The sequence below is a fragment of the Ailuropoda melanoleuca genome, chromosome 7 (assembly GCF_002007445.2).
Source record: "Ailuropoda melanoleuca isolate Jingjing chromosome 7, ASM200744v2, whole genome shotgun sequence".
Taxonomy (NCBI): Eukaryota; Metazoa; Chordata; class Mammalia; order Carnivora; family Ursidae; genus Ailuropoda; species Ailuropoda melanoleuca.
Genome location: NC_048224.1, coordinates 25722630 through 25746238, shown reverse-complemented (window position 1 = coordinate 25746238; position 23609 = coordinate 25722630). Strand labels below are relative to the sequence as shown.

Genomic DNA, 23609 nt, shown 5'->3' with positions numbered 1-23609 from the left:
TCTCACCTTCTAAATTGTCCTCCTACAGAACCGTGTCCTCCTGAACTTCCAGGTCCTCCCTGCTAAAATTATTGGGGCACAGGAACCTCATCTTTCTCCCCCCACAGCCCCAGTTTTCTCCTACAGAATCCTAATTCAAGGCCTCTACCAGCCCAACACACTGGGCCTTAGGCAGAATGCTGGAGAGCTAAGCAGCAGGGGCTCCATCCGGCACTGCTGCTGGACAGCCACCGACAGTCATACACATGGCAGGCTGGGTGTGCTTATCACAGCAATGTGCAAGTGAGGAGCATGACCTCCCCAAACTGACCTGACCTGGCCTTGCTTTGCCCCTAATGGTCTTCAGAGTTCTCATGATTATGTGTCATGAGAGCAGGAGCAAGCTGTGGATCTTTCCCTCCCTTAATATTCTCTTTCTCCCAAACCCAAGCACCTCTCTCATTTCTCTAGTTCCTTCTCAGAACATGAAACGTCTACTAATTTTCTAATAAAAAAGTTTTAGTCAGTCCTGGCTATCCTGATGAGAAACAACTTCCATAGTAGACTTATTATTGTTTCAAATACTCATGGTCCCTCCCCCAGCTCCATCCTTGTCACTTCCCCCCAACACACATACCCACCCCAGAATATTATATCTCCCTACCTTTTGAACTCAGGAGTGGCCATGTGGCTTACTTGGGCCAGTAAGATGTCAGCAAAAATAAGAGTCACTTCTAGGCAGAGGCCTAAGGGACAGCTGTGGTTCTGTCTCTTCCCCTCCTCCTTTTGTTGTTGTTGTTTTTTGGTTTAAATAACAGTTATTATTTTCTCAAAGATCTGAAGGCTGGAAGTCCAGCTGGAAGTCAAAGATCAGGTGTCAGCAGGATTGGTTTCTTCTGAGGCCTCTCTCCTTAGCTTGCAGATGGCTACCATCTTGCTTTGTCCTCACGTGGTCTTCCCTCTGTGCACACACATACCCCCAGCACGTCGTTCCTGGTGCCACCATGCTGGGCTCAGGTGTATGCTCTCTACCTGATTTTGTACACAGGGCTGATCGAAGATAGTGATTTCAGCTAAGTCTCCAGAGTTAACTATGTCCACTGTCAGCAGGACCTAGCTCGTCCACTCTATTTTCAGGATTATGACTTGGTCTGGGCTGAAGATCAAGTCAGTCAGCCATGCCTCCAGGTAAAACACCAATGGGTCTCCTAGTTCCTGCACAGGAATCCGCCACAGCTGGATATGAATCCGTGGTGGTGGAAGTGGTGATCTCAGCAGCCTTTCCAGGAATTGGGCAGGCATCCGTCATCAGCCTGGGCCTTAGCAGCACTTGTGCTGTCGACCATGCTAGGGCCAGCAGCCCAAGAGCAAGCTCTGAGTAGCTCCCTCAGAGCCCCAGCCTCTTTCCTCCCACTTTGTGAGGACACTGGAAGGGGTCCTGGAGTGAAGATGGTGTAAAGCAGAAGTGCAGCTAACCCACAGTAAACACGTGATGGAAATAAAATGTGAGCCTCTGTTGTTGTCAGCCATGGAGGTTTGGGGTCTTAGCCTCAGCTGATTGATAAATCATCTCAGGCTCTAATCAATAGGCCCTTTGTCTCCATAGCCGAGTTCTCTCTGCCTCGCGATGTACCCTGGAGCTGCAACATTGGGCCCAAGGCAGTGGGGAGTAAGACTGCCTAGTCTGTTCCTGGGTCTTGGAAGGCCTAAAGCTGGGGTCTTTGTACTTGACTTCCTGCCATAGGATGCCCTCTGGTCAAGCCTCGGTCTGGGCTGACCAGCTCCGTTCCCGGGATCAGCTTTCCCAGGGCCCTTGGCTTGGAAAAATAAAACTCCCATAATTTCTCCTTCCAGAGCAAAGGACATAGCTTAGCCAAGAGTGGTCAGTGCTTTCATTTTAAATGTCCACACTGTTTGGAAGTACACATAATCATATAAAATTATTTTTATTAAAATAGAAAAGCTTTCCAGTATATTGCATTGAAGACATTTATATAGAAAAAGCAATTGCAACAAACATGCTACATCAGCACTGAGATATTCTGAAAGCTTTAAGTGCCCACTTTTAAACAATATTTTGGTATAATGAGCATATCCTTATATATTTCAAAGGGTACATATAATACTGAAAAAATACTTCATGTAACATCTAAGTTTAGGTGCATACAAACAAGAAGCATTACACTGAATAGCTTATTTCAAACTGAAACACATTCAAAGTATTCAATTGCTTAGACAACATGCAAACACTTTAATACTTAGATTGACATTTTTAAATATATAAACCATAATTCTTTATAATTCTATATCAAATAAGAAAGTCAGAACACTTATCCACACTGTGCATATCACAAAAAGCAATGTGTCTTCATGAACGGAAAGTACTGGGTTAACACACATGATTGTCATTTTACAAATATGGCTATTTACCTTCTTCATAATAAAATAGAAATATCACGTATTATTTACATGGACTACTAATTATTTCACTTTTTGGCAAGTATATAAGTAGCAGCAATTGGTTTAAAGATTGATATTTAAAAATTCTAAGTTTAACTCGGATGAATACCGAAGAATATACATCTGGCTAATATAAAAATGCATAATACAATATGTTTTGATGTGATATAACTTCTCCCTTTCATAAAAGTCATACACACATTAGTAACCACTGAGCCTGTTGCTTACAATGTATCTCATAAATGCCATTTCCTTAGCTGGCTTTGCTGAACACAATAGATGGGTTCCTGAATTATATTTCTGTAATTAAATTTGCCTGATGATTTATACAATAATTCCAACCACGCATTACCTTTCACACTCTAATAGCAGGCTCTTCACGGTGACCCCTAGTTTCTAGATAGAGTAGGTAATTATCTGTAAACAAATACACACACACTAGGAGTACCCTTAATACTTAAAGGAACTCTGAAATGAAGTTTCTGGGTATGAAGCTTATAGTAAAGTGAGTTACCTTTCTAAAAAGTGATCATCTCACTTATCAATGATACCAAATTTGTTTTACATTGGGGGGACCCATCTGATGAGCAAAGTGTAAACTGTAAGGCAGTGATCCACCAAAAGAAGACATCCTCTTTTCATTAGTATTTGGAAGAACATATTTTAACATTTGTCAGAACAAAACAAAAACCCTAATATTGGCAGAATAAAAAAAAATACTGTATGGTGAACAGAGGTGACAAGTGCTTTTCCTTGGCTACTATTCAATCACAAACCAGGAGTCCTGCATGTCTTTCACAATGTAGAAAAACTCGATGGAGGAACATTTTGCACTTTTCACGGGCGGTCAGTTATGTGTCCAGACCATGTACAAGGCAGGGCCCAGGCTGAGGAGGATGAGGCAGAAGGGGCAGGGGGCTCTGACCTCAATGCCAGCTGATGGCACACTGCTCGAGACCTGTACCTGGGAAATGATGAGGGCAGACAGAGGGACATGGGACGCCAGAGTGGGGCTGTCGGAGTTGATGAGGGATTCGATCTTCTCTGCTTCTTTATTGCAGGCCTCAATCTGGGAGAGGAGAATCAGATTTTTAAAATCTACAACCACAGAACCTGTTTTTGAAAAGCTCAAGTAAGATACAGTCCACATATATTCCAACACAGAATACACTTTCTCTGTCCTTTTCCTAGCGAAAGTCACATTTTAATATAGTCTTACTTTATTACACCAATAGTAACAGCATCAATGGAAATTAAATCAGAAAAGTAATGATGCACAATGCCACTGCCCTTACCACTTAGCTACGTTTAGACACTACCACTCCGCGGTTAGACACAGTCACAGGCAACGGACTTTCAGTGCTTCCTAACCCACCCCAGAGGAGAGCAATGAGGCTTTACTCAGCTTCCTGACTGTGGCAGTTTACAAACCGCTTGTGTTCACTCCCTTCACCTGAGCCCTCACTGTTTTGATGCAGACACTTGGGCCCACAGGAGTGAGGCTCACCTCTAGAGTATGAGGAAGAAAAATGGGGTTGGTAAGACCAGTCCCAGTGGGCTTCTCCTCCCCAGTGGGAGCACAGCCCCAAGGGGACAGGTGTCTACTCCAGCTGTATCACTGCAGGACCTGTATCAGCCCCTTCCCTCTCTGGGCCTCAGCTGCCGCATCTGTATGTAAGCAGATGCCCTCCATGTCTGCATACTCTGAGCAACCTCTCAGCCTCTCCGCTCCCCCACTCCTTCACATTCTGCTGTCAGATGTGTGCCCGGCCTCAGTCACCTGGAAAATGCTCACCTGGTAGGTACAGCTCTGTCCTTCCGAGACTGCCTTGCTTTTCTCCCTCCTGCCCTACCTAACTTTCCAAATGCCTCCATTTCCTATCCCCTCCTAAGTCCTCCAAACAAGAAGGCTGCACAAGGCGTGCTGAACCCCACCTGCAAAGCTTTTGGATAATTATCAACAGGAATGATCAGGATCACAATTTCGGATTCAATGCTGAAGTATCCAAATACGTCACACTGCGGGACAGATACGTGCATGCGGATTTTCTGAAGTATTTCCAGAACTGTTATTGGCTTTTTGTTTGTTACCTGGGAAAAGAAAAAAAATTCCATTACCTGAATAAAAGAGGAATTCCTTATTACTGCCTAGGCTACCTTGCTATCTTTCTAAAAACTGGAACCTGTAAGTGCGGGGCCCCAAAAGGGGCCCTGCTGGCTGAATTTTGAATCTCCAGAATCTTTCCAAAGGCTTTTGTCTGACTGCTGAGCTTTGTAGCCAAGATAAACACTCACCTGAAGCCCCCCACTCCCTTGTAAGGGACTGTTCTGAGTTGGGAGCCACAGGAAAATGACTAGTCTTCCTATAAAAATACAGGTGTTTGAATCCAAATGAGGATAATTTTCTAGGTAGTGGCAAGTGTTGGCTACACTTCTGGAACCCTGTGTCCACAGAAGTGGAGCAGAAGTGATGGTACATTAAAGGGAAAGGGGCAAAGCGGCCATGGGAAGGTGGCAGGCTCTGGAAGCACCCCCGCAGGAGGAATGGGGACTGTGAGGGCAGGCAGCCTTGAAACCATCCAGGTGTCTAGTGGTCTCTGGCTGCTTGGTTCTGCCTCCAGCCCTAACCACATACTATGGAAGCAGGGGACCTTTTCTAAGGCAGGCTCAGGCTATGTTGTGCAGAGCAAGGTCACTAAACAGCCAGGGTGTAGAGAAAAGGAGCACAAGATGGGGTTCCAGACAGCCTGAGCTCAAACCCTAGTTCTACTAGTTATGAGCTATACAACGTTGGGCAAGTTGCTTTTCTGTGAAATACTTTCTTACTCTATAAATGGGACAACAATTCTACTCTGTGGGATTACTGAGAGGTTTATCAATAAGGTTTCAACAGTACCCGGCACGTAAAGCAATTTACCTTTGCAATAGTATCCAGTTTTTCTTTGTCAAATAAAACTCTTAACATTCCAGCACATAATGGGCAACAAGCACCTGTATAAGAGAAACCATTTTATGTGTATTCAGAATTAGAAAATGAGAATTCAAAATAGTCAGTGAAATAACCAACCCTTCTTTTTGTGCTAGGAGAGTTGTAGCTGTCCTCCCTGATGACTGTACTTTTAGATATGTTCCCTGACCAACTGGGATCTTATTATCTATACATTTACTCAAATCCTTCCTCGATCCCTGCTTTCATCCTTTTTTTTTTTAAGATTTTATTTATTTATTTGATAGAAAGAGAGCCAGAGAGCATGGGGTTGGGGGGGAACGGCAGAGGGAGAGGGAGAAGCAGGCTCCCCGCCGAGCAGGGAGCTGGATGCAGGGCTCGATCCCAGGACCCCGGGATCATGCCCTAAGCTGAAGGCAGACGCCCAACCACCTGAGCCATCCAGGCGGCCCTTTGCTTTCATCCTTCCGCACTTTTCAGGGTGACACGTGATGGTATAAGACAGCAGAGAGAGCTTGCCTTTCAAGAGATGTGGGGCCTGGACCCTGCCCTGCCTCAAAACTCACTGTGATCCTAGACAAGTGCTTTCCTGGGCCTGTAATTTCCTGTGTGCAAAACAAGGAGCAGATGTTTTAGGGATCCCATGAGTGTTTGATTCAAATTTCATTTTTAAAATAATATTTAAGCTCTTAAAAAATGATAACAAAATATGAGAACATGGTCTCCAGGAAAGAGGCTTTGTTTTGTTCACTGCTACGCCCCAGTGCCTAGACGAGTCTCTGGCACACAGTAGAAGCTCAAGGAACATTTGATGAATCCAGGGATGGAGGAATGAACTTGTCAGACTCCAGATTAACCTGTTCCGTGCAGACACGGGATAAAGTCCTTTCTGCTACCTCTGTTTGACTGAAAAGTACAGCACTCTAAGGTAAGTAGTTTAAGAAAACTGTTACTACTGGGGCGCCTGGATGGTTCAGTTGGTTCATCTTCTGCCTTCAGCTCAATTCATGATCCCAGGGTCCTGGGATCAAGACTATGTTGGGCTCTTTGCTCAGGGGGAGCCTCCTTCTCCCTCTCCCTGCCGCTCCCCCTGCTTGTACTCTCTCTCTGTCAAATAAATAAATAAATTCTTTTTTTTTTTTTTAAGATTTTATTTATTTATTCGACAGAGATAGAGACAGCCAGCGAGAGAGGGAACACAAGCAGGGGGAGTGGGAGAGGAAGAAGCAGGCTCACAGCAGAGGAGCCTGATGTGGGGCTCGATCCCACAACGCTGGGATCACACCCTGAGCGGAAGGCAGATGCTTAACCGCTGTGCCACCCAGGTGCCCCAAATAAATAAATAAATTCTTAAAAAAAAATTGTTAATACTTATAACTGTATGAAACAAGCCTTTCTTAATTATATACAACTAGATGGTAAGGCCAGTCTAAGACCACTATCTTATGTTTCTTTTAATTTCAAATGTTTGTGTTCCTCAAAAGTACTTCAATTATTCATTAATTACTTATTCTTTACTCATTAACTACTAGTTCATTGTTTATTAACTTTATAGTGAGTAAACTTTATGCATTTGAATAACCATAATTTTAATAATGAAATACTGCTTTAAATATTTATATATTGGTGTTTGGTGGGATCTTGCCTGAAAAAGTTTGCCATATTGTTCTATTTATTTATTTAAGTTGATTTATTTTTAACTAATCTCTACACCCAATGTGGGGCTCAGACTCACAAATCTGAGATCAAGAGTTGCATGCTCTTTTGACGGAGCCAGGCACCCCTGCTATATTGTTTTAAATCCAATGGACAGGATGATGTCTACCGTTTTTTAAGGTGGATCTGCAGTGATACATCTAATCGGCATCAGGTAAAGCCAAAACTTTTTTTTTTGAAGATTTTATTTATTTATTTAGAAAGAGAGAAAGAGAGATCATGAGCAGGGGAAGGGCAGAGGGAGAAGGACAGAGAGAATCTCAAGTAGACTCTGCGGTTGCGTGGAGCCCAATGCAGGGCTCAATCTCACGACCCTGAGGTCCTGACCTGAGCCAAAATCAAGAGTTGGATGCTTACCCAACGGAGCCACCCAGGCACCCCAAGCCAAGACTTTTTGAAAAATTTAAGTAAATGAGTCAGCTCTCTTTCCGAGTGACTCACTCCCTGGAGGTGGATTAGGAAGTCTTCCCAATCCCACCCCAAATACCGCCGGCCTACCCGGTGGGACGATGGGCTTGCACTCGGTTGCAGAGAGTGAAGGACACTTCACCGCAGCACACTCGGCAACAGAACTGTACTCTGAGAGGACCCCGACAGCCTGGCAGGGCCCGTAGTAATCAACCGCCACGCGGTCTGAGTAAGCAGCACACACACTACTGTAGGTCTCCCCGTTGTGCCCGCAGATGGGCTCTGTGGCTCTGCAGAAGGGCTGACGACAAACAAAGCACATTTAGCCTAAAAACCTCTAAGGCACACTTTTTGTAACCAAGAGTACAGAATAGAAAGGGAAAAAAGACAAAGGTATAAATTCCCAGACCCTCTTAATTAAGCTCCTAAGGTCAGCTAAACTTTGGGTTGGGCGTGAGGTCAATAGGGATGTCCCAAGATGAATTGAAACGATTACTTTGCTGAGCCTCTCTGGGACTTGGGTGCTCATTGCATGTGAAATTAAATGAGATACTGCCCCCCTCCACCCCAGACTTCTATCATTCCAGAAGTACCTACCTGCTTGATGAAAACAAGATCAATCTCCATGCAAATTCAGAAGACTTATCATTTCATGCTGGGTAGGGATAGGTAGAGGGAAGAGTGGAGACATCAGTGGGGCGGAGACTCTGGACCCATCAGGTAGGTTAGGATAAGTAAGACAAAACTTGTAGCCAGTAAGAGGGAACAAATAGGAAGAGAAGACTGGGAATTCAGAGTAGACAGTATCAGTGCACTTGGAACACAAGCTTTGAGGGAAAACAGACCTAGGGAGACATGCCGAAGGCACTCTCCTGCCAGTGAAGACCAGGAAGTGAGAAGCAATTATGTCAGGTGTTAGCTGGCTGCGGGTGGGGGCCCTGCAGTGGTGCGTTGTGGGGTTGTCCTTGGGGGTATTTTTTTGACATGAACCATAATAGGCTGAGAGATAAACTGATGTAAAAAGACATTAAGTCTTTGAGAAATTTTCACTCACTCTTCTAGGAGTGGGACTTTGGTGGAAAGAGTGGGAAAGGACTCTTGTCTTGGTGGTTTTAACTCACATTCTTCCTGGGCCGTTTGCTAATGAGGGCCACAGAAGGGGAAGTGAAAACAGTACTGACACACCCCAGGGGTGTGTAACTTTACATTATTTTCCTAACTGTTGCGGGCAGCAGGAGGCCACTCCGTTCTTGCTTGTCCACTAGATGCACAAAGGTACCAACACTAGCAGGAGGGCCCTCCTGAGTTAGGAGGAAAAAACCAGTCTTGGGATGGCTCATCTTATTTCTCCAGATTTGATAGGATTCACAGAAGAACCCCAAGTGGTCTCACTGCTGTTTCATCTGTAAAAGACCATAAACTGATTTTATGCTTGGGTTTGTCAGCCAAACAACTGTACCTGGCAAGGGCCTTTGTATAAGAGGCTTTGCCCCCTCTGGTACAAAGTGCAGAGATTGCCGTGTTCCATGTGGTTTGTGTCACAAACAGGATCGCGAATCTGGTCACAGGTGAGCTGTCTTGGCAAACACTCATATTGGCTACATCCAAATTTATCAAAAGTTGTCAGGCAGACTTGTGGTTTGGGTATGCATCTGAAAAACACAAATGCAGCACCATCAGCCAATGCTGGGAGGGGCAATGATGGGGCCAGTAAGGCACTGACAAAGCACAAGAGGTTGAGGAAAAAGCAAGAGAGAAATCAGAAACAGTCCCTATCCCCAAGAGCTTATGCAGAGTGGGAGAGTCAAGCATGCATATGAAGTGAGTGAGCAAGTTACACACAAAACACCCTTGGGAATGAGTCATTCTGATTTGGGAGCCTGGAGAAAGCAATAGGAGCAGGTGGCGTCCTGGCTGTCACCTGGGGGATAAGGAGGGCTGCGCGGGCCTACCAGAATGAGGGAGCAGCAAGAGCAAAGGTGTGGTCTGACTACAGTGCTGGGGCAAAGGGAGGTGACCCCGAGGGCAGAAGCCAAGGCCACAGGGATAGAAGTGGCAGGATATGAGGCCCATTGGGTGGGTTGGGGTCTGGCGCTAGAGGCCTTTTAGTTAATAATAAATGAAGCATTTTCTGGGGTTTAATTTCCAGCTTGGGTAATATGAGTCTGTCGTAGGAGAAGGCTTCACAGTATGTGCTGAAAATTCAGGCTTCTGTGCTTACAGGCTGAGAACCTGCTACTGGCTGGTCGCGAATCACAAAAAGAATGCCACCCCACGAAGCTGGGTTTTCCTAGTAGCATCAGGACCTTGCCTCATTCTCAATTCCTGAACTTCCTTGGAGGGTTGGGGATGATAGCTCTTCTTTAGACTTTCTGCTCTTCCATTTCTACATTGGGGATTTATAACTTTCTATAAGGAGACTATTAAAATGTTGAGCTTTCACTGGGCATTTGAAATAACAGGATACACAAATGTTAGTCTGTAAAATAAAAGGAGAAGAATATAGCAGCTAGCATTATTTTAATTTCAAAGGAAATGACCTCTACTCTCTTTAGGGATAACCCTCCTGCTCTGAAATCACCACCACCATCACTACTACTACCTGTGGTCGCCTTTTCTGACAGGATTGAAAATTAGAATGCATGTAGTTATGGTTTTCTTGAAATTTAAGACATTTGAAAAAAAATAATGGAAAAGAATATTTAGAACTTCATTATCTATTAACACAGAAGGGATAAGAACCAAGAATATCAGGAGACATTCAGTAATTTTGGAAGGAAAAACTTTATCAATTTGAGTATAGAGAAATAAGATCAATTAGAAAGTTGAGAATCTGGGGGCTAAATTAAACATGATCAGGGCAGGGACTCTGTCTTGCTTAGTGCTGTGTCCTAGTGTTTAGAAAGATGGCTGGTACATCAGTAGATATTTGATGAATGAACACAACTTCGTATTTTTTAAACAATTATTTTTTGAACAGATAACACAAGCCCATGGTGAAACTGGAAAGATAGAAAATTGTATACAGTGCAAAATAAGTCTGCCTCCTACTCTTCCGTCCCAGCCACCCTCTCCCTTTCCCAGAGACGGCCGCTATGGTCAACTTCTTGTTTAGTCTTCCCGAGATCCTTTATGTAAGTATAAACATTTATATATGCTGCGTCAAGAGTATGTGCATTTAAAATTTTGATAGGCTTGGACAAACTGCCCTCCATAGAGGATGTACCAACCCTCCCTCCAACTCCCTTCTTGTATGGGAGTGCCTGTGCCCTTACATCATGTTATCAAACTTTTTATCTTTGCCAATCTGGTAGATGGAAAATGCTGTATAGTTGTAGTTTTAATTTAATTTACATTTCTCTTAATATGAGAAAGGTGAAGCATTGTGGTTCATTCGCTGGATGTTCATCAAATTCACTTAATTTTCTTCCTGGGCACACATCTAGATTATATTTCCCTGGTTCCCTGGCAGTAGTTGTGGCCAAATAATTGAGTTCTGACAAGGGAGTGTGGCTGGAAGCAGAGGTGAATGTCACTTTTAAACCTGGCCTATAGAGCCAGGTCTGTTTGTGAAATGAGGGTATAGAGTAGGAGGGTCCTAGGCTCACCCCAACCTGCAAATACAGTAGATAACTATCAAACCATCCTAAATACTCTGGAAATCGATCTGAAGACTAGCAGAACAAACTCCACAACTGAAGGTAGAGAAGAAGGTACGAAGTCCAGAGACATGGCTTGGGAGAGGGAGTGGATCATGGCCCCTGTGATGTGGAGGCAGCCACAGTTGCAAAGAAAGGTGAGAGACAAACTAGCATATGGGGCAGTACATGGGGAAAACAAATCCCCAGAGCAATTGGCTTGGAAAGCAAGAGGGCCTGAATTTCGTGAGTTCTTGCAACCAGTGGGGCTTAAAGCCTGGAGTTTTAAAGGTCAGCATGCTTGGCTCTGGGAGAGCTCAGAGGACATTGGGGCTGCTCTTGAGGAAAAGGGAGGGCAAACAGCTCGCAGACATACAGTGTGGAAACAGCAATCTGAAGAGCACCTGGGGCACACAGTAGGGAGGTTACTCGCTCATCTCAGAATGTGTCCCAGAGAGAGAGCATTCACAGAGAGACCCCTCCAGGGAAAAAAGGAGATGGCAGGCGCCACTTTCCTCCCCTGCCTCTCAGCATAAGCACAGGGCCACCTTCGGGAACCAGCGCAGCACCAACACCTGCTCTCTACTTGCTTACACCAAGGCCCACCCCATCATGTTCTGGTAGAACTGCCCCTTCCAGTCACAACCACCTGAGTCCCAGTGTGGCAGGGCCCATCCTCCAGAAGACTAGCCCAAACCCCTGCTCACACTGCATCTCCCCATGTGGGAGTTCTGTAGAGCTTAGGTTCTGATAGCAGTGGTGACAGGTCTCATTTCACAAACAGACCAGAGCACACCTAGTTAAAATGCCCCACATTCAGGTCAGGAACAAGCACTGTCCATAACAAGCAGAGACCCTCTGCAGACAACTGGCTTGAAGGATAAAGCGGCCAGGACACAATAGCAGAACACACACAGCACACACTGAAGACACTACCGGAAGTGCTATGCCCTGGGGTACAGGGGACACAAACTGCCAGGCACTACAGGACTTCTTCATACAGCCATTACTCTCAAGAACAGGGGATGTAGTTGACTTTCCTAACACACAGAGACTTAGACAAAATGAGAAGACAGAGAAATCTGTTCCAAATGAAAGAATAGGACAAGGCCATGGCCAGAGATCTACGCAAAATAGATATAAGTAATATGCTGATGGAGAATTTAAAGCAATGATGATATGGATACTCACTGGACTTGAGAAAAGGGTGGAGGACATTAGTGAGATACTTAACACAGAGATAAGGAACAACATAGCCTAGATAAAGGGCTCAATAAACAAAATGAAAAACCCACCTGATGGAATGAACAGCAGGCTGGAAGAAGCAGAGGAATGAATTAATGACTAGAAGATAGAGTAATAGAAAGGAATCAACCTGAACAAAAGAGAAAAAAGAGAATATGCAAAATGAGAAAAGACTTAGGGAACTCAGTGACTCCCTCAAACATAATAACATTCATGTTATAGGAGTCCCAGAAGAAGAAGAAGAGACAAAAAGGGGTGAGAGAATTTATTTGAAGAAATAACAGCTGAAAATTTCTCTAAACTGGGGAAGCAAACAGATATCCAGATCCAGGAGGCACAGAGAACCCCCCCCCCAAAATCAATAAAAGCAGATCCACACCAAGACATACTAAATTAAAATGGCAAAACACAGTGATAAAGAAAAAAAAAATATTAAAAGCCACAAGACAGAAGAAGACAGTTACATACAAGAGAAACCTCATAAGGCTATCAGTGGATTTTTCAGTAGAAACTTTCCAGGCCAGAAAGGAGTGGCGTGATATATTCAAAGTGCTGAATGGGAAAAACCTGCAGCCAAGAATACTCTATCCTGTAAGGCTATCATTCAGAACAGGAGAGATTGAGCTTCCCAGAAAAACAAAAACTAAAGGAGTTCATGACCACTAAACCAGCCCTGCAAGAAACAGTAAAGAGTATTCTTTGAGTGTAAAGACCAAAAATGACAGTATGAAGGCAGGAAACACAAAAGCAGTAAAAAATGAGTATTTCTGTTAAAAAAATCAAAGAATTCACAAAATAAACTGATGTAATATATGACACCATATACTTAAAATGCGGGGAGGAGAGGAGTAAAGAGTGAATTCAAACTTAAATGACCATCAACTTAATAGACACTGCTATATTCAGATGATGTTATATACAAACCTAATGGTAACCACAATTCAAAACAACTAATAAATATGCAAAGAATAAAGAGAAAGAAATCTAAACACATCATTAAAGAAAACCAGGTAACCATTAAAGAGAGAAAGACAAGAAAGGATCAGGGAAATCTTCAGAAAGCACCACAAAACAAGTAATAAAATGGTAGTAAGTACATATCTATCAATAATTACTTTGCATGTAAATAAACTAAATGCTCCAATCAAAGGACATAGGCTGACAGAATGGATAATAAAACAACCCATCTATATGCTGCCTATAAGAGACTTGTTTTAGACCTAAGGACACCTGCAGATTCAATGTGAGGGGACAGAGAACATTTAAAATGCAAATGGATGTCAAAAGAAAGCCAGAGTAGCAATACTTATATCGGACAAAATAGATTTTAAAACAAAGACTGTAACAAGAGACAAAGAAGAACACTATATAATAATAAAGGGTACACTCCAACAAGAAGATATAACAATTGTAAATATTTATGCACCCAACTTGGGAGCACCCAAATACATATAATAGTTAATAACAAACATAAAGGAACTAATTGATAATAATACAAAGTAGGGGACTTTAACACCCCACTGAAATCAATAGATCACTTAAACAGAAAACCAATAAGGAAACAAGGGATTTGATGACACACTGGACCAGATGAATTTAACAAATACATTGAGAACATTTCATCATAAAACAGCACAATACATTCTTTTCAAGTGCAGACAGAACATTCTCCAGAATAGATCACATATCAGGCCACAAAACAAGCCTCAACAAATTTAAAAAGACTGAAGTCATACCATACATCTTTTCTGACCCAATGCTATGAAACTAGAAGCTAACCACAAGGAAAAATCTGGAAAGATCAAAAATGCATGGAGGTTAAATAACATGCTACTAAAAACGAATGGGTCAATCAAGAAATAAAAGAAAAAATAAAAAAGTATATGGAAACAAATGAAAATGAAAACACAGTGGTCCAAAACCTTCGGGATACAGTAAAAGTGGTTCTAAGAGGGACATTTATAGCATACAGGCCTACCTCAAGAAGCAGGAAAAATCAAATCTCAAATAAACACCCTAACCTTACACCTAAAGGAGCCAGAAAAAAGAGCAAATAAAACCCAAAACCAGCAGAAGGAAGGAAGTAATAAGGATTAGAGCAGAAATAAGTTACATAAACTAAAATAAACAAAAAACCAAAAACCAATACAACAGATCAATGAAACCAGGAACTAGTTCACAGTTCAAAAAAAAATAAATCAAATTGAAAAACCTCTAGCTAGACTTATGAACAAAAAAAGGGAAAGGACCCAAATAAATAAAATCACAAGTGAGAGAGGAGAATAACAAACACCACAGAAATACAAACCCTTATGAGAATATTATGAAAAATGATACGCCAACAAATTGGACAACCCAGAAGAAATGGATAAATTCCTAGAAATATATACCTACCAAAACTGAAACAGGAAGAAACAGAAAATTTGAACAGACTGATCACCGGCAAAGAAATTAAATCAGCAATTTAAAAACTCCCAAAAAACAACAGTCCAGGGCCAGACGGCTTCATAGGCAAATTCTACCAAACATGTAAAGAGGAGTTAATACCTATTCTTCTCAAACTATCCCAAAAAATAGATAAGGAAGGAAAACGTCCAAATTCATTCTATGAGGTCAGCACTACCATGATACCAAAATCAGATAAAGATATCACAAAAAGAGAACTACAGGCCAATGTCTGTGATGAACATAGATGCAAAAACCCTCAACAAAATACTAGCAAACCGAATCCAACAATACATTTAAAAAATCATACACCATGATTAAGTGGGATTTATTCCTGGGTTGGAAGGGTGGTTCAATATTCGCAAATCAATCAACATGATACATCACATCACCAAGAGAAAGGATAAGAACCATGTGATCATTTCAACAGATGCAGAAAAAGCATTTGACAAAGTACAACATCCATTCATGAGAAAAACCCTCAACAAAGGTTTAGAGGGAACATACCTCAACATAGTAATGGCCATACATGGAAAACCCACAGCTAACATCATCCTCAATGGGGAAAAACTGAGAGCCTTTCCCCTAAGGTCAGGAACAAGACAAGGATGACCAGTCTCATCACTTTTATTCAACATCGTACTGGAAGTCCTGGCCACAACAATCAGACAGCAAAAAGAAGTAAAAGGCATCCAAATCAGTAAGGAAGAAGTAAAACTTTCACTATTTGCAGATGACATGATGCTATACATAGAAGACGAGAAAGACTCCGCCAACACACTGCTAGAATTGATACACAAAATCAATAAAGTCCGAGGATACAAAATCAATTTACAGAAATCATTACATTTCTATACACCAATAATGAAGTAACAGAATGAGAAATTAAGAAAACAATCCCATTTACAATACACCAAAAATAATAAGATATCTAGGAATAAACCTAACCAAAGAGGTAAAAGACCCGTACTCTGAAAACTATAAAACACTGATGAAAGAAATTGAAGATCACACAAAGAAATGGAAAGACAATCCATGCTCATGGATTGGAAGAACAAATACTGTTAAAATATCTACATTAACCAAAGCAATCTACACATTTAATGTAATCCCTCTCAAAATACCAACAGTATTTTTCACAGAACTAGAACAAATAATCCTAAAATGCTTACGGAACCATGAAAGACCCTGAGTAGCCAAAATAATCTTGAAAAAGCAAAGCAGAGCTGGAGGCATCACAATTCTAGACTTCAAGTTATATTACAAAGCTGTAGTAATCAAAATAATATAGTACTGGCACAGAAACAGACACATAGATCAATGAATAGAAAACCTAGAAGTAAACCCACAATTACATGGTCAATTAATCTTTGACAACACAGGAAAGAATATCCAATGGGAAAAAGACAATCTCTTCAACAAATGGTGTTAGGAAAATTGGACAGCAACATGCAAGAGAAAGAAACTGGACCATGTTTTTATACCATACACAAAAATAAATTAAAAATGGATTAAAGACTTAAATGTGAGGCCTGAAACCATAAAAATGCTAGAAGAGAACACAGGCAGTAATTTCTTTGACACTGGCTGTAGCAACTTTTTTCTAGATGGGTCCCCTGAGGCAAGGGAAATAAAAGCAAAAACAAATTATTTGGACTACATCAAAATAAAAAGCTTCTGCACAGAAAAGGAAACAATCAACAAAACTAAAAGGCAATCTACAGAATGGGAGAAGATATTTGCAAATGACATATCTGATAAAGGGTTAGTATCCAAAATACATAAAGAACTTATAAAACTCAACATTCAAAAAACAAATAATCCAGTTAAAAAATAGAAGACATGAACAGACATTTCTCCAAAGAAGACATCCAGATGGCCAATACACACATGAAAAGATGCTCATCACTCATCATCAGAGAAATGCAAATCAATAATACAATAAGATATCACCTCATACCTGTCAAAATGGCCAAAATCAACAACACAAGAAACAACCAGTGTTGGCGAGGATGTGGAGAAAAAGGAACCCTCTTGCACTGTTGGTGGGAATGCAAACTGGTGCAGTCACTATGGAAAACAGTATGGAGCTTCCTCAAAAAGTTAAAAATAGAACTACCCTATGATCCAGCAATAGCACTACTGGGTATTTACCCCAAAATTACAAAAACACTCATTCAAAGGGATGCATGCACCTCATGTTTATGGCAACATTATTTACAATAGCCAAGATATGGAAGCAGCCCAGTGTCCATCAACTGATGAATGGATAAAGATGTGGTATATATATATATACATATACACAATGGAATATTATTCAGCCATAAAAAAAAATCTTGCCCTTTGCAACAACATAGATGGAGCTAGAGAGTATAATGCTAAGTGAAATAAGTCAGAGAAAGACAAATATTGTATGATTTCACTCAGACATGGAATTTAAGAAACAAAACAAACACTGGGCAAAAAAGACAGAGACAAACCAACGAACAGACTTTTAACTATAGAGAACAAACTGATGGTTACCAGAGGAGAGGTGGGTGGGGGGATGGGTGAAATAGGTGATGAGGACCAGGTGATTAAAATAAAAACTTAAAAAAAAAAAGAAAGAAAGAAAAGATAGGGAGCCATTTAATTTACCTTTGGTTTTTTGGGCAGGGATTAGGATTACATGGATCCTTTGAGATGCATGATCCAAACTCAAACTGATGGTCTTGGAGGCCCACACAGCGAGCAATGCAGGCACTGGGGTAAGTGCGTCCATTCTGCCCACACACGGGGACGAACTGATCTGCACAGTTACAGGGCAGACCTGTGGAGAGGACACAGACTCAATGATGGGTACTTGTACATTCCCCCGCCCGTCACATTTCCTAATTAACATGGAGCTCTCAAGTTAAAATAGAATTGTGAGTTAAGTCAGGAAAAAAGCATCCCTCCAATCTCTGATAGTGCTTTTAAAGGTGGCAAGGCTCTGAAAAGCCAGTTGTCTGCATAATGACTTTCCTTTGTTCCATTTATTGCCAGCTGATCGAGGGCTTCCAGACCTAGATCCCAGGGGTAGAGATCCATATAAACAAAGCTATAGGCAGGAAAAGTAAAGAATGCTCCTCCGAATCTAGTGTATCTATCTAGAATTTAGATGTCCGAAGTCCGGCTTGGGGGATTTCTGGAATGTTAAAGGGTAATACCAAAAGAACAAGAAAGTAACTTGGGAAATTACTGTAATTTTGAGACTTAAAAATGTTTATGAGCAATCAATCAAGAACACGACTTTCTTCACATTCCTGCACTTTATGCCGCTGGGTCATGCTCCAGTAAGTGAAAAGGCCAGTGAGACGCGACGCTCTTTTCTTGAGAAGCAGCTACAGCTGTTGACAGCAACAGCACCATCCATTGCCCTGTACTGGGATCTGCTTTGCTCCAGATCTGAAATACCCTTGGTTCTGGGTAAAGAGGAGGCAGGTAAGTAGCCGCCTAAATTTACCGCATTTCATGCCGCTATAGCAGCAAGTTGATTCTTCTTTCCCAGGAGTTAGTATGACACATGGAGAGGGATGGGAGGAGAACAGATTAGGGATTTATGACCTTGTACCTCCAGCCCACCGGAAATAAAAAGGAAATCAGAAATAAGAAGTGCACAGCAGGCTGCTGGGGAAGTAAAGGCAGGACTAACCCCACTCCATCCTCTTATCTACCCTGAGTACCAACCTTGATGCCTTATTGTCATCGTGGTTGTTAACCTTACTATTATCCTTTATCTGCTCTGCTTTGATGAGAGCAATTCATTCTGCTTAGAGAAGCCATAAAAACATTGGGGATGAAGAGTAAACTAAAGATTTTTGTGGAAGACTACTTATTTATTTATTTTATTTACTTATTTACTTATATCTAAATGTTTTTGGAAGATGAACTTTACAACTAGCAGGATCCTTTTTAACCTGTGGCATGTAGCCTCTCATGTACCAGGATAAACTGAGGTAATGACTGTCTAGCTAGCAGACTCTAAGGAGATTTTACTGCCACAAAGTGACCACATTTCTTGGGACTCAGATATTGTCCCAGTCCAAACATGACTCAGAGACGTTCGTAAAAATGCTTGTCTCAAAATTACAATAATTTCCCAAGTTACCTTCTTGTTCTTCCCCTTCCCTATGGAGATGAAGAGTGGAAGGAGCCTACATGATGAGTTTACAACCTTTGTCTTTGTCTTGCTCTTGGTATTACCTTTGGCTTTCCAGAAATCCCCCAAGTCAGACTTTAGACATCTAATTTCTAGATTTTATACACTAGATTGGAAGGAGCATTCTTTACTTTTCCTGCCTATAGCTTTATTTATAAGGGTCTCTACGGAATGAGCCAGTAAGCTAAGGCAGGACAGGGAAGAAAGTGATGAGAAAAACATTACAGCACAAACACAGAAAATATATTTTATAACATAATGGCAGGGGTGGATAGCGTATTTTAGCAGGTAGAAAAGTTACATTTAACCCAAACTGTCCTAATCACTTGGCCCTGTTCTTTTTGACCCATGGAATTTCAGAATATTAGTGCTGGAAGGGTCCTAGGAAACCATTTAGTTTAATGCCTTTAATTCACAGAGGAAGAAACAGATCGAGAGAGGGAAAGCACCTTGTTCTCAGATTATGTATCTGTTTTACCGTGTACATTTGCAGTTACGGCAAGACCAGAGAAGCTGACTTGATGATGGCCACTAAGGACAGGTTCTGGGTGGCCATGGTTACCTGTGAAGGTGCGACGGTCATCTTCTGAACTGTGTTCACTGAGGCACAGGCGGGTAGAACACACCAAATTGCCAGCAAAACAAGAACAGATATTGCAGTCAATATTAAAGGACGTCCCGTGACCTAAGAAAAAGAAATAAAATGTTGATCCATTTCATGCATTTATAAGTAAATCATAAATTAAAAATCAATAGTGCAAAAAGTTTTAAAATAGAAATTCTTGAAAGATGACCTCTGAATATACAAACTGAGAAGTTAAATCTGTAATATTTATATTTTCATACTTAACTCCCACCATTTCTCTCTAAAACCCCTGAAGTGCTAGTCTCACCAGACTGTTCCCTATTCTCTGAGAATATTTCTGGCTGCCACTCTTGCCTCACATGCTCCTCTCCTCCTTTTGGGACTTTAGTCATCTCTCCAGAATCAGCCCTGATGCCATCTTTGAATTGAAGACTCTCCTGGTGCCCTGGCAGGAATGACTAGGTCCTTGAAGAGCGCTTGGTCTGCTGCTCCTTCTGTGGCTCTAATTCTCCCCCATCTGATCATGTACAGCATGACCTCAATCCCTCATCCCAGTTTTAGCCCCATAATGCACTAGTATGTTCTTCTGTAAAGAGTGGGCATTTAATCAGTGGAAGTCTATGGAAGGAATGAATTTGTTTATCCTCAGATATTCTGTGATACAAGGTACCTACCTTACATTTTGGCTAAGTAGAATATGGATTAAAAAATGAATACCTAGGGGCACCTGGGTGGCTCAGTTAAGTGTCTGCCTTTGGCTCAGGTCATGATCCCAGGGTTCTGGGATTGAGTCCCAAGTCGGGCTCCCTGCTCAGTGGGGGGTCTGCTTCTCCCTCTACCTCTGCCCCTTCCTGCTGCTCATGCTCCCATTCTCTCTCAAATAAATAAAATCTTTTTTAAAATTATGTTATGTTAGTAATAAATAAAATCTTTTAAAAAAATGAATACCTGACTCATACTAGGGCAGACACTTGCAGGCTCTTTGTAACCAAAAGCACCCTTCTTTCAAATAAGATCTCACACAGAACAGTAAACCAAGAGCCATATATAAGCTGAACTATCCTGGTTGATGGGTATGGGGTGATGTAGGGGAGAGGGTAGCAGAGTGAATAGCTGTGGGGGAGTACATTCTCAAAAGTAGCATTTTTTTCCCACAATTTTTGAGGTTGTATATTGACATGAATGGTTGTTAAGACTATAAGCAAAACATGGCTAAGGAAGCAGTGAGAAAGCAAGACTCTCAGACTTTTAGAGAGGGCATCAAAGGGTGGCACTTCTTCACGTGCTCTCTCCCAACACCTAGTCAACAGTATAGTTCCCACCCTCCAGTTCGCTTTCCATGATGTCAAACTCTGACTTTTACTTCTGGTAGAGACAAAGTTGAGGAAGGGATGGGAAGGAGAACACCTGTGTCCTTGCCTGTGGCAAAGGCTTTGGAGTCAGATAGGCCTGGGACTGAATTCTGCTTTGGTCACTTACTAGCTGGGTGACCTGTCTGAGCATCCGCTTCCTCACAACAATACTGGAGACAAAGAACAACTGGGAGGCTCACATGAGATAACACAGGCCAAGACTTGGCATAGTGCTTGGCACAAAATGAAAAGTTCAGTAAGTATGAATTAATTGTTATTAGCTTTTTGTCCCTTCTTGAGGAGGCTCCTAAAAGGGTTCCTTAGAAGTCCTCGTGTCCTGTAGAGTACGGTTTGGAAAATACTACCCTGGAGGATCTGATCTGTAGAACTTACCGTCCGCTGGTAATCTACCCAATGTTCTTCCTACAAAGTTAAGATAATCAATCACATATTAAAAGCCCAAAGCAAATAAATAGAGCTCAAGACTCACTTTTTCTTTTTCCTCCAACAATACATGACTTCTGAAGATCTATACAGTGCATCTCCATACAGTTTTCCAAGAGTCCACTTTGTCCACATGAGCAAATTTTGTAACAACCAACTTCCCCAGCAGATGATGGCACCTGGATTAGTGTCCCTTGACGGACGATGAAATCAGAGGCTTCTCCCAATTTGCAACCTGTACAAACAAAAATAAGCCGAGAGATGGTACTGTTCTATGACATTGTGTTATGACATTAGATATAGTTTACATTGGTCTCATAGGTCCTGTGTGGCTACTAAAGTTTACGTAATAGAACTTCCGCTAAGTTAAAGACTTGGTTTGGTTCACTGACCAAAACATATCCTCCCAAATGAAAAATTCCATGTTCCGTGAGATGGTGGTGACTATGGGCCTATACCCCAAAGTTAGCTATAGTTCAGTATAAAAATGTTATAAGATATGTATTTTTTAATTGCTTTGGGCTTATCAACAATATTAAAAAATCACAGATATTTAAGAAATGGACTATGGAAACTGACAATATTTTTGGAATACTCTTGGTCAGGAAAACTTTTAGTGATGCAATACAAGCATATCGTAAATTCAAAGAAAAGTTGAATAGTTGATTGGGCTTAAGGAAAACCCATTCATTTCCAAGTTTAACAAGATTTATCTTGACTGATATATTCTGGTATTACACAAATATTATAGATGATCCTTTGAGACCTCATGCTTATTTAATTTAGTCTTCTATTCCTTATTCAAGATATTTTTAAATGGTGATTTTAACATGACAAAGAAACATTTTCAATTGGAAAATAGATAAAAGGAAGCAAAACATTGCCACACTGTACTCTAGAGTGATGCGCAAAGACAGAAAGACATCAAAATGCAATTGGATAAACATTTCTTATTCAATAAGAGGCCTCCTGCATTAAAAAAATCAGTCTTAAAATCATATGCATCTCAATAAAACATTAAGCTTATGGAGATAATTGTACATCCCGCCGAGTATGCCTTTTCTCCATATAACTAAAGGAAAGAAAAGAAAAAAACCCACGAACAACATGCAGTGCACTTTCTCAAACATTACAACATGGAAGAGAAGGTACAAAAAACTGGCTCAAGGTTTTCTTTTCTTTTGTTGTCAAGAACCCTGTAACTCTTTTGAGAATGTTTACAATCTAAATGATAACTGAAAATTACATTTGTCTTTGTCCTTTTCTGTCTATATAACTAACATATGTTTATTGGGAAAACCTCAAATGTTATAGGAAAACATAACTTAGAAAATAAAGTCCATTGTTAGCTCACTCCAAAGATAATCCCTATACAGAAATACCAGCAGCACAAACCCATACCCACCCCACACCCACACCCCTCTACTTCTCACCTTGAACACAAGAGTATGGAAGGCAGGGATCTCCAGACGGACACCCCTTCCGGTTTACTTCACAGAGCTCATTAGCAGGGCAAGGATTTGGGTTACAGGGATGAGTGACGTCTTCTACAATGTTACCCAAAGTACTCGGCCCTGAAAAACCAAACACAGATCAGTTTAACCAACCTAAAAAGGTAAGAGAAGTCTGTAAATTATCTGAATTAATTATGGCTAGAATAAATGGAGGGCACATGAGCAGAAAGTGAGGACTGATTCTAGTAAACTATTACAACACACAGATTCTCTGATCATTTGTGAATTTAGCATTAACATCCATACATTCATTCACTTGTTTATTTACTGGGTATTACGATATGCTGGACAAGGTTCTGAACACTGGAGATAGAGTGGTGAACAAAACTGACAAATCCCTAATTTATTTGAGAAATAGACAATAAATAGACTGGGGGTATGTGTGTGCATGTGTGTCTCTCTGTGTATAAATAAAAAAGTCACCTATTGATACGTAATAAGTAGTATAAAGGGATGGAAAGTGACAAGTATACTTTGGGTAGGTGGTCAAATACGTGCTTATGCCTAAGAGGAATAACTTGGCACATTTTACCATAAACTATAATAATTCACTATGGTAAGATGGATCCTGTACCATGATTATATTTGTCAACTTATGAAATAATGACCATAGAAGAGTCTCAGTATAAAGTATATGTGATATGTAAAGAGAGTATTAAAATTCAAACAAAAACATTTAACTTTTTTCCTTCTAC

General features: G+C 41.2%; 1 protein-coding gene across 3 annotated transcripts in view; it reads right to left on the bottom strand.

The window, feature by feature from the left end:
* Positions 1 to 1929: 1929 nt before the first annotated feature.
* The window catches only part of RECK (reversion inducing cysteine rich protein with kazal motifs), a 67064-nt gene continuing 45384 nt past the window's right edge, over positions 1930 to 23609 (bottom strand). For all 3 annotated transcript variants that reach the window (XM_034664107.1, XM_019799330.2, XM_019799331.2), the window contains 9 exons: positions 22834 to 22974; positions 21447 to 21635; positions 19581 to 19703; positions 17476 to 17647; positions 8970 to 9162; positions 7601 to 7811; positions 5357 to 5430; positions 4375 to 4530; positions 1930 to 3508 (listed from right to left, as the gene is read on the bottom strand). In XM_034664107.1, coding sequence (XP_034519998.1) covers positions 3287 to 3508; positions 4375 to 4530; positions 5357 to 5430; positions 7601 to 7811; positions 8970 to 9162; positions 17476 to 17647; positions 19581 to 19703; positions 21447 to 21635; positions 22834 to 22974 — 1481 coding nt within the window. In that variant the 3' untranslated portion in view covers positions 1930 to 3286. The remainder of the gene's footprint in view (positions 3509 to 4374; positions 4531 to 5356; positions 5431 to 7600; positions 7812 to 8969; positions 9163 to 17475; positions 17648 to 19580; positions 19704 to 21446; positions 21636 to 22833; positions 22975 to 23609) is intronic.